Here is an 18,958-nt window from a genome sequence, read left to right on the forward strand (position 1 = left end):
ATTATTTTTTTTTTAATTTGTTGAATGTTTTATTTCTGATTATGCTCGTATACATAGTGACGGCACCTGTCAAAGCGACGCGCAAGCACACATTGACGTGTATGCGTTGGCACACGCCCAGATACGGAGACATTTTATAACTTGGGCACGTGCTATAAAATAGCCAGTGCATGTGCACATGTGGGCGCAGTTTCAAGTGTGCACACAGCCAGCTGTGTAGATCGGGTTTCTAGCACTTAAATCAGGGTATTTTTAAATGGGCACACATCCATGCCGTGACCAGTTCGTCCACCAGGTTGCCCAGTGTGGAGCTAGGTCCTCCAACCCCCTTGGCTTAATAGCCTGCACTCCCCCCAGTTATCCCAGACCCTTTAAACCCCTCTGAAATAGCTGTGTTTGGGTTTTTTTTGTTTGTTTTTGTTTTTTTTAAACATACACCTCCTCCATAGCAGAAGTAAAGTTACACAGCAGTGGATGATTAAATATTTACAGGCACATCTCTTGGCCACACAACAGTCAGACTTGAAACAGCATGTGCTTTGTCCCAGACTGCCCTCCAGCAATGGCTGGGGGCCTTGAAATGCTAAATCTGCAGCACTGCAACAGCTTTTTAGTCATCCTAAATTAGGGTGCATATCGGTTTCAACCGATTGTCGTCTTTGGAAAAATCTGGGAATTTATGGGTGAAAATTGGTTTAAAACAGAAGACGAAGGGCCTTAATACATTCTGCACGACCTCAGCTTTTCCTTTCACAGCCACGGACTCCTCTGTGCTTCCCTCATGAGAAAAATCAAGCAGTCTGGGTGGACTAGACAGGCAGCATCATGTGACTGGGCATCAAAATACTTGAATGCAGTCAATGCATGAGGAGAAACCAACCAATGGCAAAATAGCTTTAACAATGTTTAAAGACATCACAAGATTCTCTAGCATTGCTGAAATGTCACCTGATCCGTTTAAAAGCATTAAGCAAAAGTATTGCTTAATTGTACAAGCAAAATTACTGTGTGGGACAGGGAGAGGAAGACATGTTTTATGTTCTTAACCCTTCAGAGACGTGTATGAAGAACTTCAGCTCACTTCCCAGATGCTGAATAGACTAAGAATGCAGCCTGGGAGCAACCTGAAATTCCTTAATACACTCTTTAGAACATAAGACTTGCCATACTGAGTCAGACCGAGGGTCCATCAAGCCCAGTGTCCTGTTTCCAGCAGTGGCCAATCCAGATCCCAAGTACGTGACAGGATCCCAGAAGTGCAATAGATTCCATGCTGCATATCCCAGTGGATGTGCACATTTGTTTTGGGCATGAACCAGGGGGCAAGGTCCTATTAGCAAAATTTGTTGCCATAGTGTTCTAGTCAGGGCTGGATTTAAAGATTTTGGCACCCAAAGGTATGATCAGAGAGAGAGTGTGTGTGTGTGTGTGTGTGTGTGTAGGGGAGGAAACTGGGGTCAGAGTGTCACGTCAGTGCCCCTTTGAAGCAGCATTATTGCACAGCCTTCGAGCAAGTGGGGGAAGGAGGCTCTTCTTCAGCCCAGGAGCTTGGTGCCTTCAGAATTTGGTGCCGAAAGCTTGGCCTGGTTCTAGCTGCTGTTTGTTTATTTATTATTTATTTATTTATTTACAAGACTTTTATATACCGTGAATTGGGCAGAGACCTGACTGTCTAAGCGGTTTATAATAAAAACATACATAATTAAAATGACAATGCATGCAATGCTCAAAATGCATCCTTAAATTACATTGGCTTGTGCCTGAAAAATATGGTAGAAGAGTTTGACAAAAGTTGCCATCAGGGGTTGTTAGTACTGTGATAGGAATTAGTTAAGTGATTTTGTACGCTACGGTAAAAAGATGTGTTTCTAAAGCTTTTATTAAATTCTTTATTGTTTGCTATTAAACGAATTTCCTCTGGAATGGGATTCCAGAGGGTCGGGCCTGCAACTGAAAAGGCTCATTTGCGTGTTAATTCTAAATGAGCTAGTTTTACTGACGGTACTTCCAGGATGCATTTGTCCGTAGAGTGTAGTTGCCTGGTCGGTTTGTATATTCTTAGAAGTGTGCAGAGCCATACTGATTTGGTATTATATAGTAGATTATGGATTATTGTGAGAATTTTATATGTAATGCGATAGGATATTGGTAACCAATGTAAATGTTGTAAGGCCGAAGTGATATGATCTCTGCGAGGGATATTGTATGGTATACGAGCTGTGGCATTTTGGACAAGTTGGAGAGGGTGAGTAGTAGAGATGGGTTAAACCTAAATACAAGCACTGCAATAGTCTAGACTTGTTAAAATTAGAGCCTGGGTCACAGAATGGAAGGAAGTCTGATGGTAATAGCAATGGTTTTAGGTTTCTTAGCATATGAAGTTTAAAAAATGATTTTTTTTTTACTAAAGCCGATATATTGTTTGTCATAGAAAGTCTGGCATCTATTATTGTTCCTAGATTTTTTTGCATGTGATTTTATTGTGATCGCTTGTCCTTCAAATGTTGACGCACGGCACTCCCAAACTTGAACATGCTGTAAATCAGGAGTACTAACCTTGGATTGTTACTTCAGTTTATGATGCATGTATAAAATTTGTAAATATTAACAAAACATAATCGTGATAGCACCCCCATCTTCAAGCTAGCAATTTTTTAATTTAAGCCAAGCGACATGAAACAAAGATGTTAATCCTAACTCAGGACGTGCTCACTGCCCTTGCCTCAGGAGCAGCACTAAATCCCACAAGTAGCCAAGCAGTCCTTTGCTCCATAAATCAGTTCACAGTTCCTATGTACTCACAGAGGGAAGCCAGTCTTGTGGCTTTAATTCCTAAGGCTCCTAGGGAAATGGAATCAAAATCTTTCCTCTTGGTCAGGCTCCTACTCTAATGCAGCAGCTCTGTTCCAGAAAACCTCTCAGGGCTTTGCTGGTCTCCTCTGCGAGCCCAGCTAACGCTGCCTAAGCCTCCTTTAATTGCAGATTCCTTTTTCCCTGGCCAGGTCTACCAAGCTGGAGCCGCAGATTCACCCTGCCCCCTGCATTCCACCCCCAGAGAACCTTTATCACACGCAGGCAAGCTCCTCCAGATTATTTCGGCCAGATTTTAAGAGGCCCGCGCGCACAAATACCGGCGGTTATGCGTGTGGTCGGGCCCTGCATGCACCACGCGCATTTTCTAAAGGCGTAACCAGTGATACGCGCAGAAGTGCTGGGCCTAAAGAAAGGGGCGGGCAGGGAGCTGGGTCTGGGTGGGCCGGGACAGCGCCATTAGCCGTTGTCCCGGTGAAGCGCGCGCCGGCAGCTGGCCGGCGTGCGGGATTTACCTCTGCTCCCAAGGAGCAATAAGTATAAAAATAAAAAAAAATTGGGGATAGGTAGCATTCGTGTAGGGGGTCGGGGAGGACAGGGGAAGAGGGAGGAAGGATAGGGGTAGGGGTAGGGAAGTTCCCTCCCAGTCCGCTCCAATTAAGGAGGGAACTGGGGAAGGTCCTGTTGCGGCGGTGCACGTTTCTTTCAAATATCCCCCCCCCCCCCCCCCAAAATCTGCCTGCACATGCGATTTTGAAATCTGGTGCGCATGCATGCATAGGAATTGTATTTTATAACATGCGCATGCCGACACACACTTGTTATAAAATAGCCGCATCCATGTGCGCGCGACAGGAACCACTCGCACATGGACACATGGGCAGACTTTTTAAAATCGACCCCTCTACTAACCCTGTGCAGCATCTATGCATTCTGTCACTTTAACATTTCAGTAATTGAATTTCATTTTGAATGCATTCTTATTTTTTTTTTTAATTATGTGCATTTTTTATGTAGGGCTGGTGGTGTGCCCAGTACTGGACATGATAAAGCACAGCTTGAATGCAGTAGGTGAACTTCAAGGTCACACACAAAAGGGGAATATCAAACCTAGACTTCCAGGTGTCACAGGTCTAAGTACTTAGCTACATATTTACTTCCTAAAAAAAAAAAAAAAGAAAGCTCTCTTTATTCATCTACAGTATATCTGGAGGACTAGCCTAATGGTTGGAGGTAGTGGGCTGCAAACCAGGGAAACCAAGGCTCAAATCCTGCTGATGTTTCCTTGTGACCTTGGGTAAGTCACTTCACTCTCCATTGCCTCAGGTACAGACTTATGGCCTGATTCATCAAGTTATTTTCCCAGAGACACAGAATGGAGAAAGCCTGCCTGAATCAGGCCTTAGCTTGTGAGCCCGCTGGGGACAGGGACAGACCCACAGTACCTGAATGTAATATCTTTGACGTGCTTAAAAAGCAGAATCAAAATAAAAAAAAATGCAGTTGATTTAAAGAATTCAAACACAAAACTCATCAAGGTACCAGCATGCCCCTGAAGTCAGAAGAGGAGCATGTCAGAGTCAAACCTCATTTTGATTAATTGCTGAAGAAATGCAAAATGGAACTGGCTTTTTCTTACAGTAATTCGTACTTCTCTGTTCAGGTTAGAAGATTGTTATGGTACTGACAACACAGGTGTTATCGGAATTCTGCGTCTCAATTAAAATGTTATCAATCTAGCATGCTACTCAGAGATGTAGAACTCGCAATCACCACAGCCTTTACCGAGTGCTTCGTTCTGTGCTAGTGCACAATTCAGTACATACCTTAATGTTCCTTTTTCGGAATGGAGGAGACGTGGTTAAGTTTCTAAGGGCTGCAGAACTTTGTCCAATCAGGTTAGAACATTGTGTAACAGGATGTCAAATTCTGCCACCTGCAAGCACGTTTACCTTTTCACTTATTTATTTTAAATATCTGAGGTCCCTATTCAATAACTGTCAAATAGCAAAGGTAGCTGGAAAAACCAAAATATACAACAATTCACGTTGAGTCACCAGGCCCCTAGGACAGATATAGGTTTTAACAGCAATTTATGGGAAAGGAGTAGAGAGAAGGTGACGGAAGGAACGGCATTCAGTAACAGTCATTTAGTTTTCCTGCAGTTCCATATGTGAACCTGTAGCTGCTGTGTATAGGAAGAGTCACTAAACCTGCTTCTGGTTCTGTGTTGCAGGTGTCCTTTGGCTGTCGGTAGTATCTGAGGTGTTGTACATCATGCTGCTAGTCGTCGGATTCAGTCTTATGTGCCTAGAGCTCTTTCACTCAAGCAACGTGATAGATGGGCTCAAGCTGAATGCATTTGCTGCTGTCTTCACTGTGCTTTCAGGTAAAGTACATCTTTTTTGAAACCTGCTGAAAAAAACTGAAACTAAGAAAATGGTACAGCTAGACCTCCTTCAAGGATGCCTCTTGAGCTAAATTAAGATGAACTCAAATCTTTTGTAACATTTTTTTATTACCCATATATTGGGGGGAGGGGTGGTTCCATTATCAAGAGTGCTGACTTTGTAGGTTTGTGAATCAGGAGCCCACATCTAGATATGCAGGACCTATTCTTTCATAAAACATGAGACCACCCCTTACCCAAGGGGGTTTGGATTATATTTGAGGACAGAGCAAATCAAGGTTGGAAAACCTGCCTAAAGTACAGCCCAAAACAAAATCCATAGTTGACAACTTAGCCTCATCAGGGGATGATCAAAGCACCATGATTCCATATCAGTACTGCCTTCATCATGTACAGCGAGGCTTTATGGGGCGCTCTACGATGATGACAGTCTCTCTTCTTAAAGTTATCAGTATTAAGGTGTAGCACTGTGCAAATGGATTCATTTTTCCTTAGCTTTTTGCTCTGCAAATACAACCCTTGCTTTCAGGCAAGTTTATAAATATTCTGCAGTCAGACCACAGCAGTAGTAAATTTTGGCAAATTCTGTGAAGTTTTTCAAAGAACTTCTAAGGCATAGGCACATATATTCTCAGACAAGCGGAACTGTCCATATTTGACACAGTCCATCTCTCTGGAACACACAAACAACTTTCACATAGTGCAGCCTTTGTACTGTACAAGGTAGCAGCCAGATGTAGGACTGATGGCTGCAGCGATATGAAAACTCCAGAAGCATGGGTTCCAGTTCTAAATACTGCAAAAATACTGTGAATTTGAGCAGCGAGCTTTATCTGCCTGTATTCTATTAATTTTAATTAACATGGCTCCTCATCATCTTTGGGAACATTTATATAGATGAGATGCCAGAAATGCACCCTAAAGGTGATTGTTCAAATGATTTTTATGTATTAAATTGTAAAATGCATTGGGATCCTCCTGTCTGGATGAAAGATGCTGTAACTATTACCAAAATTGCCATGTAGTTGTAAAACGCCTGGGACTGCTTGTGTCTCTTTGCGCCTCTTTTCTATCAGTCCCATTGGCTTCTTGACCTTGGTGGACCCCTGTAAGGAAGCACACTTCGAACAACATATATCTTCATTACTAGAACAGTTAAAAGTCTACATAAGGCATCGAGATTGTTTAAAAATTCCATCATGGAAGCCCAGATAAAATGTATTCCATAAGTTAAAAAAGGTCAAAAAAAGAAGTAACACATGCCTGCACAGTTAAATGGTGCTGTGGAAGAAGCACCCTTTAAAAATAGAATGCAAGACCTAATGCGCAATATGCACAATAATTCTGCAAATAAATATTATATACTGTATAATAAGTACAAAGCTGTAAAAATAAATATCATAAAAATAAAATAGGGACTGGGAACTGAGCATCTAAATGGCATATGTGGACAAATGCAAAATGATGGACAACGGGAAAAATAATCCAAACTATACATAAATAATGCTGAGTTCCATATTAGGAGTTACCATCCAGAACAAAAACCTTGAAGTCATTTTGAACAATATGTTGAAATCCTTAGCTCAGTATATAGCAGCAAACAAAAAAGGTAAACAGAACATTACAGGTGAATTTTCAAAGGAGTTACGCACATAAATGTAACATAGTATAGTAGCAATTTTCAAAAGCCATTTGCCCACATAAAGTACACTTATGCAAGTAAATTCTATGGGTAATTCAATAGTATATATTGTAGCAAATTTCAAAAGCCCACTTACTCGAGTAAAGTGCATTTATTTGTGTAAATCCCAATTTTAAGCGTGTAAATTATTTTTTAAATCAGATCTTAGCATACCAGGGAACTCTCTGGGTTTCACCAAGGGACACAGAGGTCAAGCTAGAAAGCTCTGGGCCATTATTTACTGCTTCAGCAACTCCTCTTCAGGAAGCCTGCAGGGAGCAGGAGAAGAAGGCTGAGCATGGAGCGCAAACTGCAGGCAGCATGTGGGGAGAAACTGGAGGGTTGCAAGAGATGCAACTCTGTCTGCAGGTGTGATTCCTGGACTTCTGATTCAACTGAAAGTAGGAGTGATGGTGCCCAAGTCAGGGAGCTGTTATGAGAGCAAATGGAGTGCTAGGGTCAAGAAGGGAGGAAGGAGAAGAATGCTGGAGTTATCCCTTGTGGAGAGAAAAGTGGTGATAGTGGTGGGAAGGGAAGTAAAAAAGCATGTGGATTAGTGGGGGGGGGGGGGTATAGTAGTGGTGGAAGAGAGAAAGCCGATATACATTATTTCTCTCACCCCACTCCCCATCCCTAATAAACAGTAATCTTAGGGTGACGGTAATTCAGAAGTTCCCAACACACATTACCGTAGGCCTAATACCATTTGGGTTCCAAGGGTCTTTTTTGCATGGCTTTATTTATTTATTTATTTAATTTATTTGTTTAGATTTATATTCCGCTTTTCACACTTTTTTCAGCGCTTCAAAGTGGATTACATTCAGGTACTGTAGGTATTCACAGCAGTGCATGTAAATATAATGTAAGTGACATTTTTTGCCTCAGAATACTATACTTTGATATTTTTTCATTTAGAATGTAATCAAACTCTTTAACTGTGTGGGTAGAATGGAGTGAGGGGCGTTGTGCAAGGCTATAAGGTTCGTCTAGGGCACCTAATACCCTTCCACCAGCCATGAGTTTGGGGTGGGGTCTCAGTTTGGCGGGCCCTGGGCCAGAGAATGAATGAGCGGGGGGGGGGGGGGGGGAGCACAGTAATTGCTTGCACAGGACAGCAACAAAGCTGGCACCGGTCCTGGGTGTGTGTGCCAGAGAGAGAGAGAGAGAGAGGAACCTGTGTGAAGAGGGGTGTGCAAGAGACAGTAGTCTGTATGAGAGAGAGAGGGGGAGCCTTTATGAGGGTGTGTGGGGATGAGACAAGGAACCTAAGTGTGGTGTGAGTGTGAGAGAAGGAGCCTGTCAGAGTGAATAAGGGTATGTGTATCTGAGGGAGAGGGGGTGTGGAACGAGAGAGCCTGTATGTGCTTATGTGTGAGAAAGAACAAATGTGTATAATTATGTGTGCGTGAATGAGAGAATGAAGGTTTGTGCACAACAACCCCTGCTCCCCACCCCATCAGCTAATCCATGACATCTCAGGGTATCTGGAAATCAAAAGTTCCCAGGTAGTTTTGTTAGTTTTTAATCATGGGTATTAATATATGAGGTGTGTGCTGTTTTTCAATTTTTGTTTTGGAGCTGGAACATTTTTTATTTTTTATTATTTTGAATTTTAGTTATTAGCTGTCACTCTAGTTGTCTGCTATTTTGAAATATTCCTTTTACTAGTATGGTTTTACTGTTATTGATGTTTTATATTTCTTGATTTAATTGTTGCATAATTTTTACTTGTGCATTGAGCTGGGAGAGGTCAGGGCCGGGGCCTGGACCTGGACCTGGATAGGGGAGTGGCGAGGCAGAGGGTTTTGCCTAGGGTGCCTAATACCCTTGCACCAGCCCGGAGGTTGGGACTGTTCACCTTGGAGAAGAGTTAGTTGAGAGGGGATATAATAGAGGTTTATAAAATAATGATAATGTGGAACAGGTAAATAGGGAACAGTTATTTAGCCTTTCAAATAGTACTAGGACTAGGAAATACTGTGAAACTAATGGGTAACAAATTTAAAACCAATTTAAGGAAGTATTTATTTACTTGCTCTTCAATTAAGCTGTGGGATTTCTTGCTGTGAGGTCAAGGTTAATAGCATAGCTTAATTTAAAAAAAGGTTTGGACAAGTTTCTAGAGGACAGCAGAGATGAGCACCAAAAAGTTTTGTTTCATTTCTTTTATTTCTTTAGTTGTTCATTTTGTTTTGCTTACGTAAAACAAAGAAAATTTAAAAGAAAAGAAAATAGGCTATTGACAAGTTTAAAAATAAATCCTCCCCCCCCCCCCCACCCCATCCCACTTGGTCCAGTACCAGACCCATAGCTCCCCATGCAATTTCTTGCCCTATCTGTGGGTCTTCAGTGGGCAAGACCGATCCCCAGTTGCCTCCTGCGCCCCTGCTGCTGGTTTTCAAAATGGCCACCGGTCAACTCGAGGCTGGTTGCCATACTGCGTATAGTAGAATTCCGCTGTACAACCTAGTGATGTCAGCCTCAGGTCCACTCATGTCCATTTGAAACCCAGCAGCAGTGGAGTAGGAGTGACTGAGGATCGCTCCTGCCCACCGAAGATCCAAAGATGGGGTAAGAAGTGGCATGCAGGGGTCCGGCGAGATGCATGGATTGCATCAAGCTGGGAGGGGGGGAGGGGCAGGATTTTATGGAAGAAGTGGAATTTTGGGGTTTGTTTTCTTTATTTGGGTTTGGATTGGTTTTTTTTGTTTTGTTTTGTTTTTTAATGAAACAAAAAAAACCATGCAAAGTTTTGTTCAGTTTTCTTTCATTTTGTTTCAAAAACAACTTGAAATGAAATGAGAAATGTTGTTACAACTTCCTGTTTCATTTCAAATGAATGTGTATCCCTAGAGGACAGGTTCATTAGCAGTTATCAGCCAGGCAGACAAAGGGATCCCCACTTCTTCTTTCTGGGAATGAGCAACAGGGAATAGATCTCCATCAGAGAGAGATGCTGGTCTCAATGGGCCATTGGCCCTACCCAGCATGGTGGTACTTAGTAAAATAATAAATGATTTTTTTTTTTAATATAACTTCTGTATTCTAGGCACAAAGCAACAAACAGCTTGCCACGCTTTGTAAAAATAAATCTTTATTTCAATATCTTAAAACGGCCATCCCTTTAGCTTAACAAAAATCATGTCTTCCTTCATTCCTCAACCCTGCCTCTCTCCCCAGAGTCATTGATGCTGTGCAGCTGCAAATACCAGTTTTATTTCACATTCAGGTTCATTATTGTTTCCATGTTTTACCCTTTTTTATTATTAGTTTTGTTCCGCTATTTTCAATTTAGCTTTATGTTATGCAAATTTTTGTACACATTATTGTACTACTTGTATTGATTTGTACAACTGCTTTTTTTTTATGTAGAAGTCAGTCTATATAAGAAGTATTATAGTTGAACTTTTATTTTATTCCTGAAGGTAATAATTGAACTGCAAAATCATACCCTGAGCCACCATCATTCAGTAAACGATATGCACAGGAGGTATGTTACTTGGAAAATGGCGATCCATTTGCTGATTACTTTCCCAGAAAAAGTAACCTAATCACTTTTTTAGTACATTCTCTTGATCTATAGTATTATGAAAGAAGTAAGGGACAACGCACTAAACAGATTTTCCCCGTTTGCTGTCCATGGGGAAAAATGCTCAGTATATAAGCCCCTAAATCTTCAGGATGGTTAAACAGAAATGTGTCTCCTCTCAGCAACATACTAAAATGGTTTGCTGGAGGAATAGCATTGGAGGATTTCTTTTGCCAGTGAAACCTGCAAAATGTATATAGCCTGCAGAAGAATAGCAGATATTTTGAATTACATTAATAATGCTATTAAAGTTGGGAAAAGCAAAAAATAAATAATAAAAAAAAAAAAATATATATATATATATTTTTTTTTTTTTTATTGCCTTTAATTCTAACAAATGGCGGTGTAGATTCCAGGCAGAAATTCCTTACTGATATCTCTGTCACTTTGATTATTGGCAACCAGTTTCATTAACAACCTGCAGCTGATGACATCACAGCTTGGCTGTCTAGTCTGGAGTTCATATATTCAAACAATGATGTCATCTCTCATGCCTCAGCTGTTTTTTTCCTCCAGCACCAGGGATTAATAGTATAGTGTTTATTTTCTACACACATAGGGGAACATAGATTAAAGGCACACTTAGAAAGGTTTGAGAGCTGCCTTTGTTGTGTGACGCTACTTTTTGCGGAAACGATAACATTTATTGTTGCCTCAGCGCCAGCAGAAAGCAGCAAGGAAAACACCAAAGGGGAAAAGGTGAGGAGGAGAATAAAAGGCCCAAGCCATCGGTGCTGGCATGCTTTATGACACCTGCTCTCACCGGGAGATAGAAAGCCCATTAAACCTCTGCTTGGCTTCACATTTATGATTCAGCGGACAAGCCTGAGCCCCATCCAAATGGCAAAAGTGGAAAGGGTGTTAGCACAAAATATCACATCCATACAAACAAGGAAATTAAGAATAATTTGTCTTGGTGTAAATCTCCGGCAGAGCAGGTGCACGAAATTGCACTGGGATGAGACCTGTCATCTTACTTCCTGTCTCATCTGTTTGCTAGACATCTGAAGTCTGGTGAATGACAGGCCACTGCATCCTCCTGTATAATGCATTTGGTCAGCTCTCCACAACATTGCATCAGATGAGGATATTCAGGAGAGAGAACCATGACCCCATTGTTTCCCCCTAAGATGCCACGTATAATGCTCTGCATTTTATTATTACCGAATGTTATGCTTGTAAAATCAAGATGTTGTTCCAGCTGGGGCCTTGCTTTCCTCATTGTATAAGAGAAGAGCCAAACCCTGTAGAAAGGATTGGCTGGAAATCCTGTAACTACCATCCCCCAGCTCTTATAACATAGATTCAGAGATCAGACTGATGGGCTCACTGGCTACAGCTGGCCAAATGGTCCTTCCTTCTGCCCCTTTCTGATGTTAATCCCTTTTGAAATCATAAAAAAAAAAAAATGCCCTGTGGGAAATCCAAATTCAAGTTCTTGGATCCCATTCTGCCTTTTTGGGGATGCGAAGGCGGGATGGGATGTGCAGTCGATTGAAATATCCCTAAGAAATACCAACAATATTCTTATGTTTAACTTTCCCTTCACCGGGGGGGGGGTCACTCTTCAGGCACTGTAGGGGTGGGGAAAAAAACCTGTCTACAAAACCCAGAACCAGGGTTTCTTCTACGGGGAATGGCAAAAGTACGGGAAGTCATGCACCACACAAAAATAGCCATCCACACCAAAAAAGATTCTTGTTCCCAAACAGGAAAAAGATTTTTATTAAGGTCCCTAATAGAGAAAAAAGGCTGAAAAATAAATTAAAATGGCATAGTCCAGTACTTGAAAGCAGAATAGCAGACAATCACAGATGTTACTCACATTTCTCCTTAGTACAATGCTAAGTAGCAATATTTTGTCTTAGTCGCAATGTTTACCAGCTACGTTAGACGGTTATAACTGATTCGGCTAAGTAGAAATATATATGTGTATATTCAGCAACAAGGCTGTGCTGGCCGAATGTACTGTGTAATTTAGCCAGATAAGTTATATCTGGCAAGTTACTTAAATGGCCATCTTTCGATACTGGGCCCCTAATGATTTAAAAGTCACATACATTTGTTTCCAATATTTCCCAAACCACCAATAAAATATTTCAAAAAGGCAGACACATGAAATAACACCCCAAAATTTAAAATAATTAAAAAATTAAGTAATTAAAAAGTCTCCAGCTCTCCATACCATTAAATAAATAAATACCTGGCATCTTTTGATTTTCCAGAGATTGTTTATGGATTTGGGTGAAGGAGGCCACACAATTTTTATCCTCTCTCTCTCTCTCTCTCCTTCACACACATAGGCACACTTTTTCATATCCATGTAGGCTGTCACACATACATGCAGATTCCCTCTGTCATACACACATGCAGGAGCGCTCTCTCTCATGAACACATGCAAGTACTCTCATACAAACATGTAGGCGCTCATTCTCTCAATCACACTTGCAGGCTCTCTCTCTCTTTCATGCAGGCTCACCCTCATGCACATATTCAGGCTCTCTTTCATACACACATGCAGGCTCAATCTCTCTCATGCACACATGCAAGTACTCTCATACAAACATGTAGGAGCTCACTCACATATACATAGGCTCTCTCTCATACACAATTACAGGCTCTCTCTCATACACAATTACAGGCTCTCTCTCTTTCATGCACATATTCAGGCTCTCTTTCATACACACATGCAGGCGCTCTCTCTTTCATACTCACATGCAGGTTCACTCTCATACACACATGCAGGCTCATTCTCATGCACATATTCAGGCTCTCTCTCTTTCATCACCCATGCTGGCGCTTTCTCTCTCCACACAACACCCCCTCACAGGAGTCCTCCCTTTCTTCTGGGTCTTGGCCGAGCCTGCCTTGCTCATTTATTGCTGAAGGGGGAAGTGGGAGGAAGCAGCCCTGCTACTGCCAGATGCTCCTGTTGCCGAGCCTGTAGGCCTTTCTTTGGGCCAAGAACCTCCCCCAGGCCGCGCCGACACTTCCCTCGGGCTGCGATGGGTTGGGCTCTGTCGCGGCCCGCCGACATCTCCCTCAGGCCACGTTGAGTTCCACGGCAACTCCCCTCAGCAGGAGCTGAGATTATCACGTGACCAGGCCGACTGGGCCCATGGAGGATGCCGATCTCTGCTAAGCCAATCGCCCCTGCTCAGAGGCTATGTCCAAGACTGCAGAACTCCTAAAAACATTATTACTTATTTATATTCTAAGTTTTGACCCTTCAAAGTAGATTACATTTAGGTACTGAGGTATTTCCCTAACCCCAGGTGCTCACAAGGAACAACAGTGGGATGTAAACCCTGGTTTCTACTGATTTGTGGCCCATTGCTTTAACCACTAGGCTAATCCTCCAACAACTCCAACTCTAAACTCCCAGACAGATGACTCCCCTCAGAGCTTGTGGAAGCTCCTTAAATACCTTTCTCCAAAATTACCATCACTCAGTGTCTAGATACACACCTGCCAGAACCTCCCTTACTGGAAACTTCTACCTTAAGAACACAGAAACAGAATTTAGTAGGCCTAACAAGGGTCACATGGTTTCTTTTTCTTTTTTTTTTTTTTAACAAAACAAAATTGAAAAAAAAAGCATACCTATTAATCATTTTTTGTGGTACTATTTGCACATTGGGGTAGATTTTCAAAGGGTTGCGTGCGTAAGATACACGCGCAACCCCCGAAAACCTACCCCTGCTCCCCCCTGCGAGCCAAGCCTTTTCTTGCAATGGCTGGCAGCGCGCAAAGTCCCGGGGCTTGCCAAAAGGGGGTGTTCCGGGGGTGGGGCCATGGGTGGGTGCCAGCCTGGGGTCGGGAACCGAGGCCTCCAGCACTGCGGCCGTGCCAGGGGATGGAGAGCCGGCAGGCGTAACTTCTTTGATAAATGTTAGGAGGGAATTTAGGTAGGGCTGGGGGTGGAGGCGGAAGGAAAGTTCCCTCCAAGGCCGCTCCTACATATTGTGCACCCCCTGCGCGCACCGACCCTGGATTTTATAACATGCGCGCATGTTATAAATCGGGCGTAGATTTGTTCGCGCTGGGTTGCGCGAACAAATCTGCGCCCGCGGGGTACCCTTTAAAGTTTTGCCCCATAGTGCCCAGAATTTCAAAAGCAAAATGAAACAAAACCCAACAAAACCAAAAAGAGGAAAAAAATGAAAAGAAAATTAGGGGCATTCACAGCTTCTGGGAAGGGGTGGTGGTGGTGGGGTGGGGGTTTCCGGCTTTCACACAAAAGTACTCAACCAATACATGCACATGTCAGGTTCAGGAGGGAACCACAGTCTGAGGGCAATAAAATAAAGGAGGGTCTAAATTAGAGAGGAAAAAAAAAGCAAATTTTGGCCCACCTGTGAAGAACCCTGGAACCTCAGATAAATAGCCCCTGTCCTTGTCACCAATGGCAATGACAGAGGTGGCCAACTCTGGTCCTCAAGAGCCACAAACAAGCCAGGTTTTCAGGATATCCACAATGAATATGCATGAGGTAGATTTCCATACAATGGAGGGCAGTGCATGCAAACCTATCTCATGCATATTCATTGTGGATATCCTGAAACATGGCCTGTTTGTGGCTCTTGAGGACCGGAGTTGGCCACCCCTGGGCAATGAGGCAGGTTCCAACGGGCTGGAATTTAAAGGTAGATTTTTAAAAGCCTTGCGCGCGGAAAAAACGGCCACATACGCGTGTAAGTGGGCCGCACGGGAGTTACGTAAATTTTAAATAGCCAGAAAGTAGGCAAAATTTCTAAAAAGAGTTGATTTGTACACTGAAGTCTCTGCTAGCTGCATTGTACAAATCAACTCCTTTTTCATCAATTAAAAAGTCAAAAGTTTCAACGATATCAATTTACAATGGATACCTCTGAATGTCTCTGTTTCACCCCCTCCCGAAAACTCACCCCAAAGAAATGTGTGCCCTTACAATGGTCCATATATGGAGTATCAGACAGAGCCCTATAAAAGAGGTTCTCTCTCTATCTCTTGTCCACCAGGACTCTTGCACCTACCAAGGAGCTGTGGCACATGTAAGATATGAGTAGACATGCACATTATGAGTATTTATAACCTACACGCGTGGTTATAAAATAGCACATATTTTTGTGCACGGCGACATAAGCGCATTTATGGGCACACTCGTGGCCTTTTTAAAATCTACCCTTAAGTGTATAGAATAGGGTGGACACCTCCAGTCCTCAATAGCCACAAACAGGCCTGGTTTTCAGGATATCCACAATGAATATGCATGAGATAGATCTGAATACAATAGATGCCATGCATGCAGATCTATCTCATGCATGTTTATTGTAGATATCCTGACAAGCAGGCCTGTTTGTGGCTCTTTAGGACTGGATTTGGCCTCTCATAGTGCAGAGGAGAAGGCCAGAAATGTAATCATAAAAAGCAGTGGTATCAAACTTTTCCTGTTCCTTTCCTCTCCTATTTCTCTTCTAATTAAATTCATAGGTATTATTTCTTTTCTGCCCAAATATTTAATACACACTTTAGGATATGTATCTTTTATAATGCTCACACCCCTTTGTTAAAAAAAAAAAAAAAACCTCCTTCCTAGACTTAATTTTTCTGCAATTCATAATGGGGCCGGATTTTTAAACCTATGCACGGGGGTACATTTGTGCACACTACCCGGCATGTACAAATTTATGCCCGATTTCATAACATGCGCGCACAGCCGCGCGCATGTTATAAAATCCGGGGTCGGCGCAGGCAAGGGAGTGCACACTAGTGTACCTTGTGCGTGCCGAGCCCTAGGGGAGCCCTGATGGCTTTCCCCGTTCCCTCTGCCCCCCACCTTCCCCTCCCTAACCCGCCCTACCTAACCCTCCCCCCCCCCCCAACCTTTAATTTACAAGTTGCACCTGCCTCTGGGCAGGCATAGATTGCGCATGCCGGCCAAGTGCTGGCGTGCGATCCCCCAGCCTAGTGGCCCTACAGAGGCCTCTGGCCATGCCCCCCCCCACCCCGCCCCTTTTTTCAAGCCTGGGACATATGCGCATCCCGGGGCTTTGCGAGCATCGCCGGGCCTATGCAAATAGGCTCAACTCACATAGGGCTTTTAAAATCTGCCCCATTGTATTTGCACTTCATATGTATTAATTTGTTGCCTGAATATGGTTTTGATGAGAATCAGCCCGACAGTGTTCCAGTCTTTTTAGGTTCCTAATTTTGGGAGGGATTAAGGGCCAGTAACTTTCAAAGTAGCGCGTGGCATACATTGGCACATGTAATAAAATAGCCTGAACATGTGCATATAAATCCCATTTCTGCATAAACGGGCTATTTTAAAACATGTGCGCGTCCATGCCATAACCAGTTTCACTAGTTCGTTTACCAGTTCGCCCATTGTAGAGCTAATGTCGGATTAAAGATCCAAACAAAAATAACCTCCCAGCCTAATCGCTGCTGCTGGAGGACCTGGCTGTTTAAAACATCTCCACTGAGCAACTTTAATTTTCCATTTCACAGAGAAGAAAAAAATGATAAGCAACACAATTCATCTTTCATTGTCATTATTAGAGAAAAAAATTCTACATAGCTATGGCACAGTTGCTCTATTCATCCAATCTGCCCCCAACCCCCAGGGGTCATCTCTAATATCTTTCATTAACAGGGCATGTAACTAATCAATGCTTCATTCCCTGATGACAAGCATTCTTACATCACATCATTATTCTTATTGTCACATAATTGGTCCAATCACAGACTTTATTTAGGATCTGCTGCCAGTCATTTATTGTTCCATTGTAACAAAGTCCAGATACTGAAACACCACCCATTTTCATACATGCTAGGTCTCATCAATTTTATCATGCTAGGTGTAAGTTGCAAAGTCTGATGCAACATTAGACAACCCATCTTTCAATTCAGCATGTAGTCAGTGTGCTTAAACAAAATCTAACAGTACATTTACTTCTTGAGATAACAGCAACTCAGAACACAACATACTTGCTAAGCTCCTCAAAATCTAAAATGTTTTTTTCTTTTTACCTATCCACTGTGCTTCTCCATATAGTCAATTCATCAAATAGAGACCTATAAGAACCCAGAAAAAGGTATTTTCTTCTTAAATTCCACATTAGGTCCTCAAACCTCCCTTGGCTTGATTACCTGCACTCCCCCCAGTTAATCCAGACCCCTTAAAGCCCTCCAAAATAGCTTTTGTTAAACAACTTATATTTCCTTTCATAGAAAAAGTAAACATTACATGGGTAGTGGAGCTTGTACGCAGGCAGAAACAACCCACGCCTGCTCGACCATACCCACACCAAACCCCTTTTTGAAAATTGAGTGAGATGTACGTGTGGCAGGAGATATGCATGTATCTTGGTGGCTTTTAAAATTCGGTGGGCATGCGCAAGCACGACTTGTACATTTATCTCCCAATTTTGGTGTGCACTGGGCTTTTAAAATTCACCCTTACGGGGGCATCTTTCAAACACTTCAGTCACTAATATCTCCTTAGGAATTAATTTGGCAAATAGTGGAGCCCAAGGGGAACTCTGAGAAGAGTTGTCCTCTTGCAGCTGCTGGCACTTATGGGCAGCGTAAATGTGTCCACAGTTTTTGGAAACATTATCCATTCAAAACCCTTGCACACCACTCTGCAAGTGCTGGGAGCTACAGAAAGTCAGCGCAGTCCACATCTTGGAGCTCCCATTGGGCTCTGCAACCTTGCCAAATTAAAATCCATCAAACTAGAAGTCCTAACAATAACTAAAAGGATTTAATTTTCTGACAAGGAAAGCCAGATGAAGTCAAATACCTTGTTTCCAATAAGGTCCCAGAAAGAAAGGGGCTTAGCCCATGTCACACAGAGGGTCAGCAACGGAGGAGAGCCTTGGCATTATTTCCCAGTATGCAGTCTGAATCATCATGCAGTATTTTAACTACTAACAGAAGGGTAACCTTGTCAAGGTGACATAGCACAAAAGAGAGAAGCTGGTGGCACCTTATAGACTAGCAGATTTATTGAGATATGAACATCCAAAGACAAGTCCACTTTATAAATGGAGTCAGTCGTGTCCTCCAAAACTTATACCTCAATAAATCTATTAGTCTACAAGGTGCCACCAGCCTCTGTGTTGTTTTTAACTAATCTACTCCACCTGCCTGAGAGTGGCTTGAGTTCTGATATGAATGGTCTAGGCTTATACTTAAGTCAGGCTTGCCCTGTTTCCACTTGGATTATTCATATGAGATTCAGATTTAATCTGATCGAGTTCATCAAAGCTTGCAAGGAGTCCTGAATATCCAGATGAGTCTGAACTGCCTTGTTTTCTGACCTTGTTTATTGTATTTATTTTAGTTCCATTATTTATATCCCATTTTTCTGAGAAATGATCAAAGTGGTGAACAACAAATCAGCATTAACAAGCTTAACGAATGGTACCTTAATCGATGACCTCTCTGCTCTAGTTATGAATAGAAGTTTAAGATGCAT

At 42.5% G+C, this 18,958-nt stretch overlaps 1 protein-coding gene across 2 annotated transcripts in view; it reads left to right on the plus strand.

Annotated features, from left to right (window-relative positions):
* Positions 1-18,958, plus strand: part of GSG1L (GSG1 like) — a 185,760-nt gene that overhangs the window by 137,811 nt on the left and 28,991 nt on the right. For both annotated transcript variants that reach the window (XM_029577341.1, XM_029577342.1), the window contains exon 3: positions 5,048-5,200. In XM_029577341.1, coding sequence (XP_029433201.1) covers positions 5,048-5,200 — 153 coding nt within the window. The remainder of the gene's footprint in view (positions 1-5,047; positions 5,201-18,958) is intronic.

This window comes from Rhinatrema bivittatum, chromosome 14, assembly GCF_901001135.1.
Source record: "Rhinatrema bivittatum chromosome 14, aRhiBiv1.1, whole genome shotgun sequence".
NCBI classification, from domain to species: domain Eukaryota; kingdom Metazoa; phylum Chordata; class Amphibia; order Gymnophiona; family Rhinatrematidae; genus Rhinatrema; species Rhinatrema bivittatum.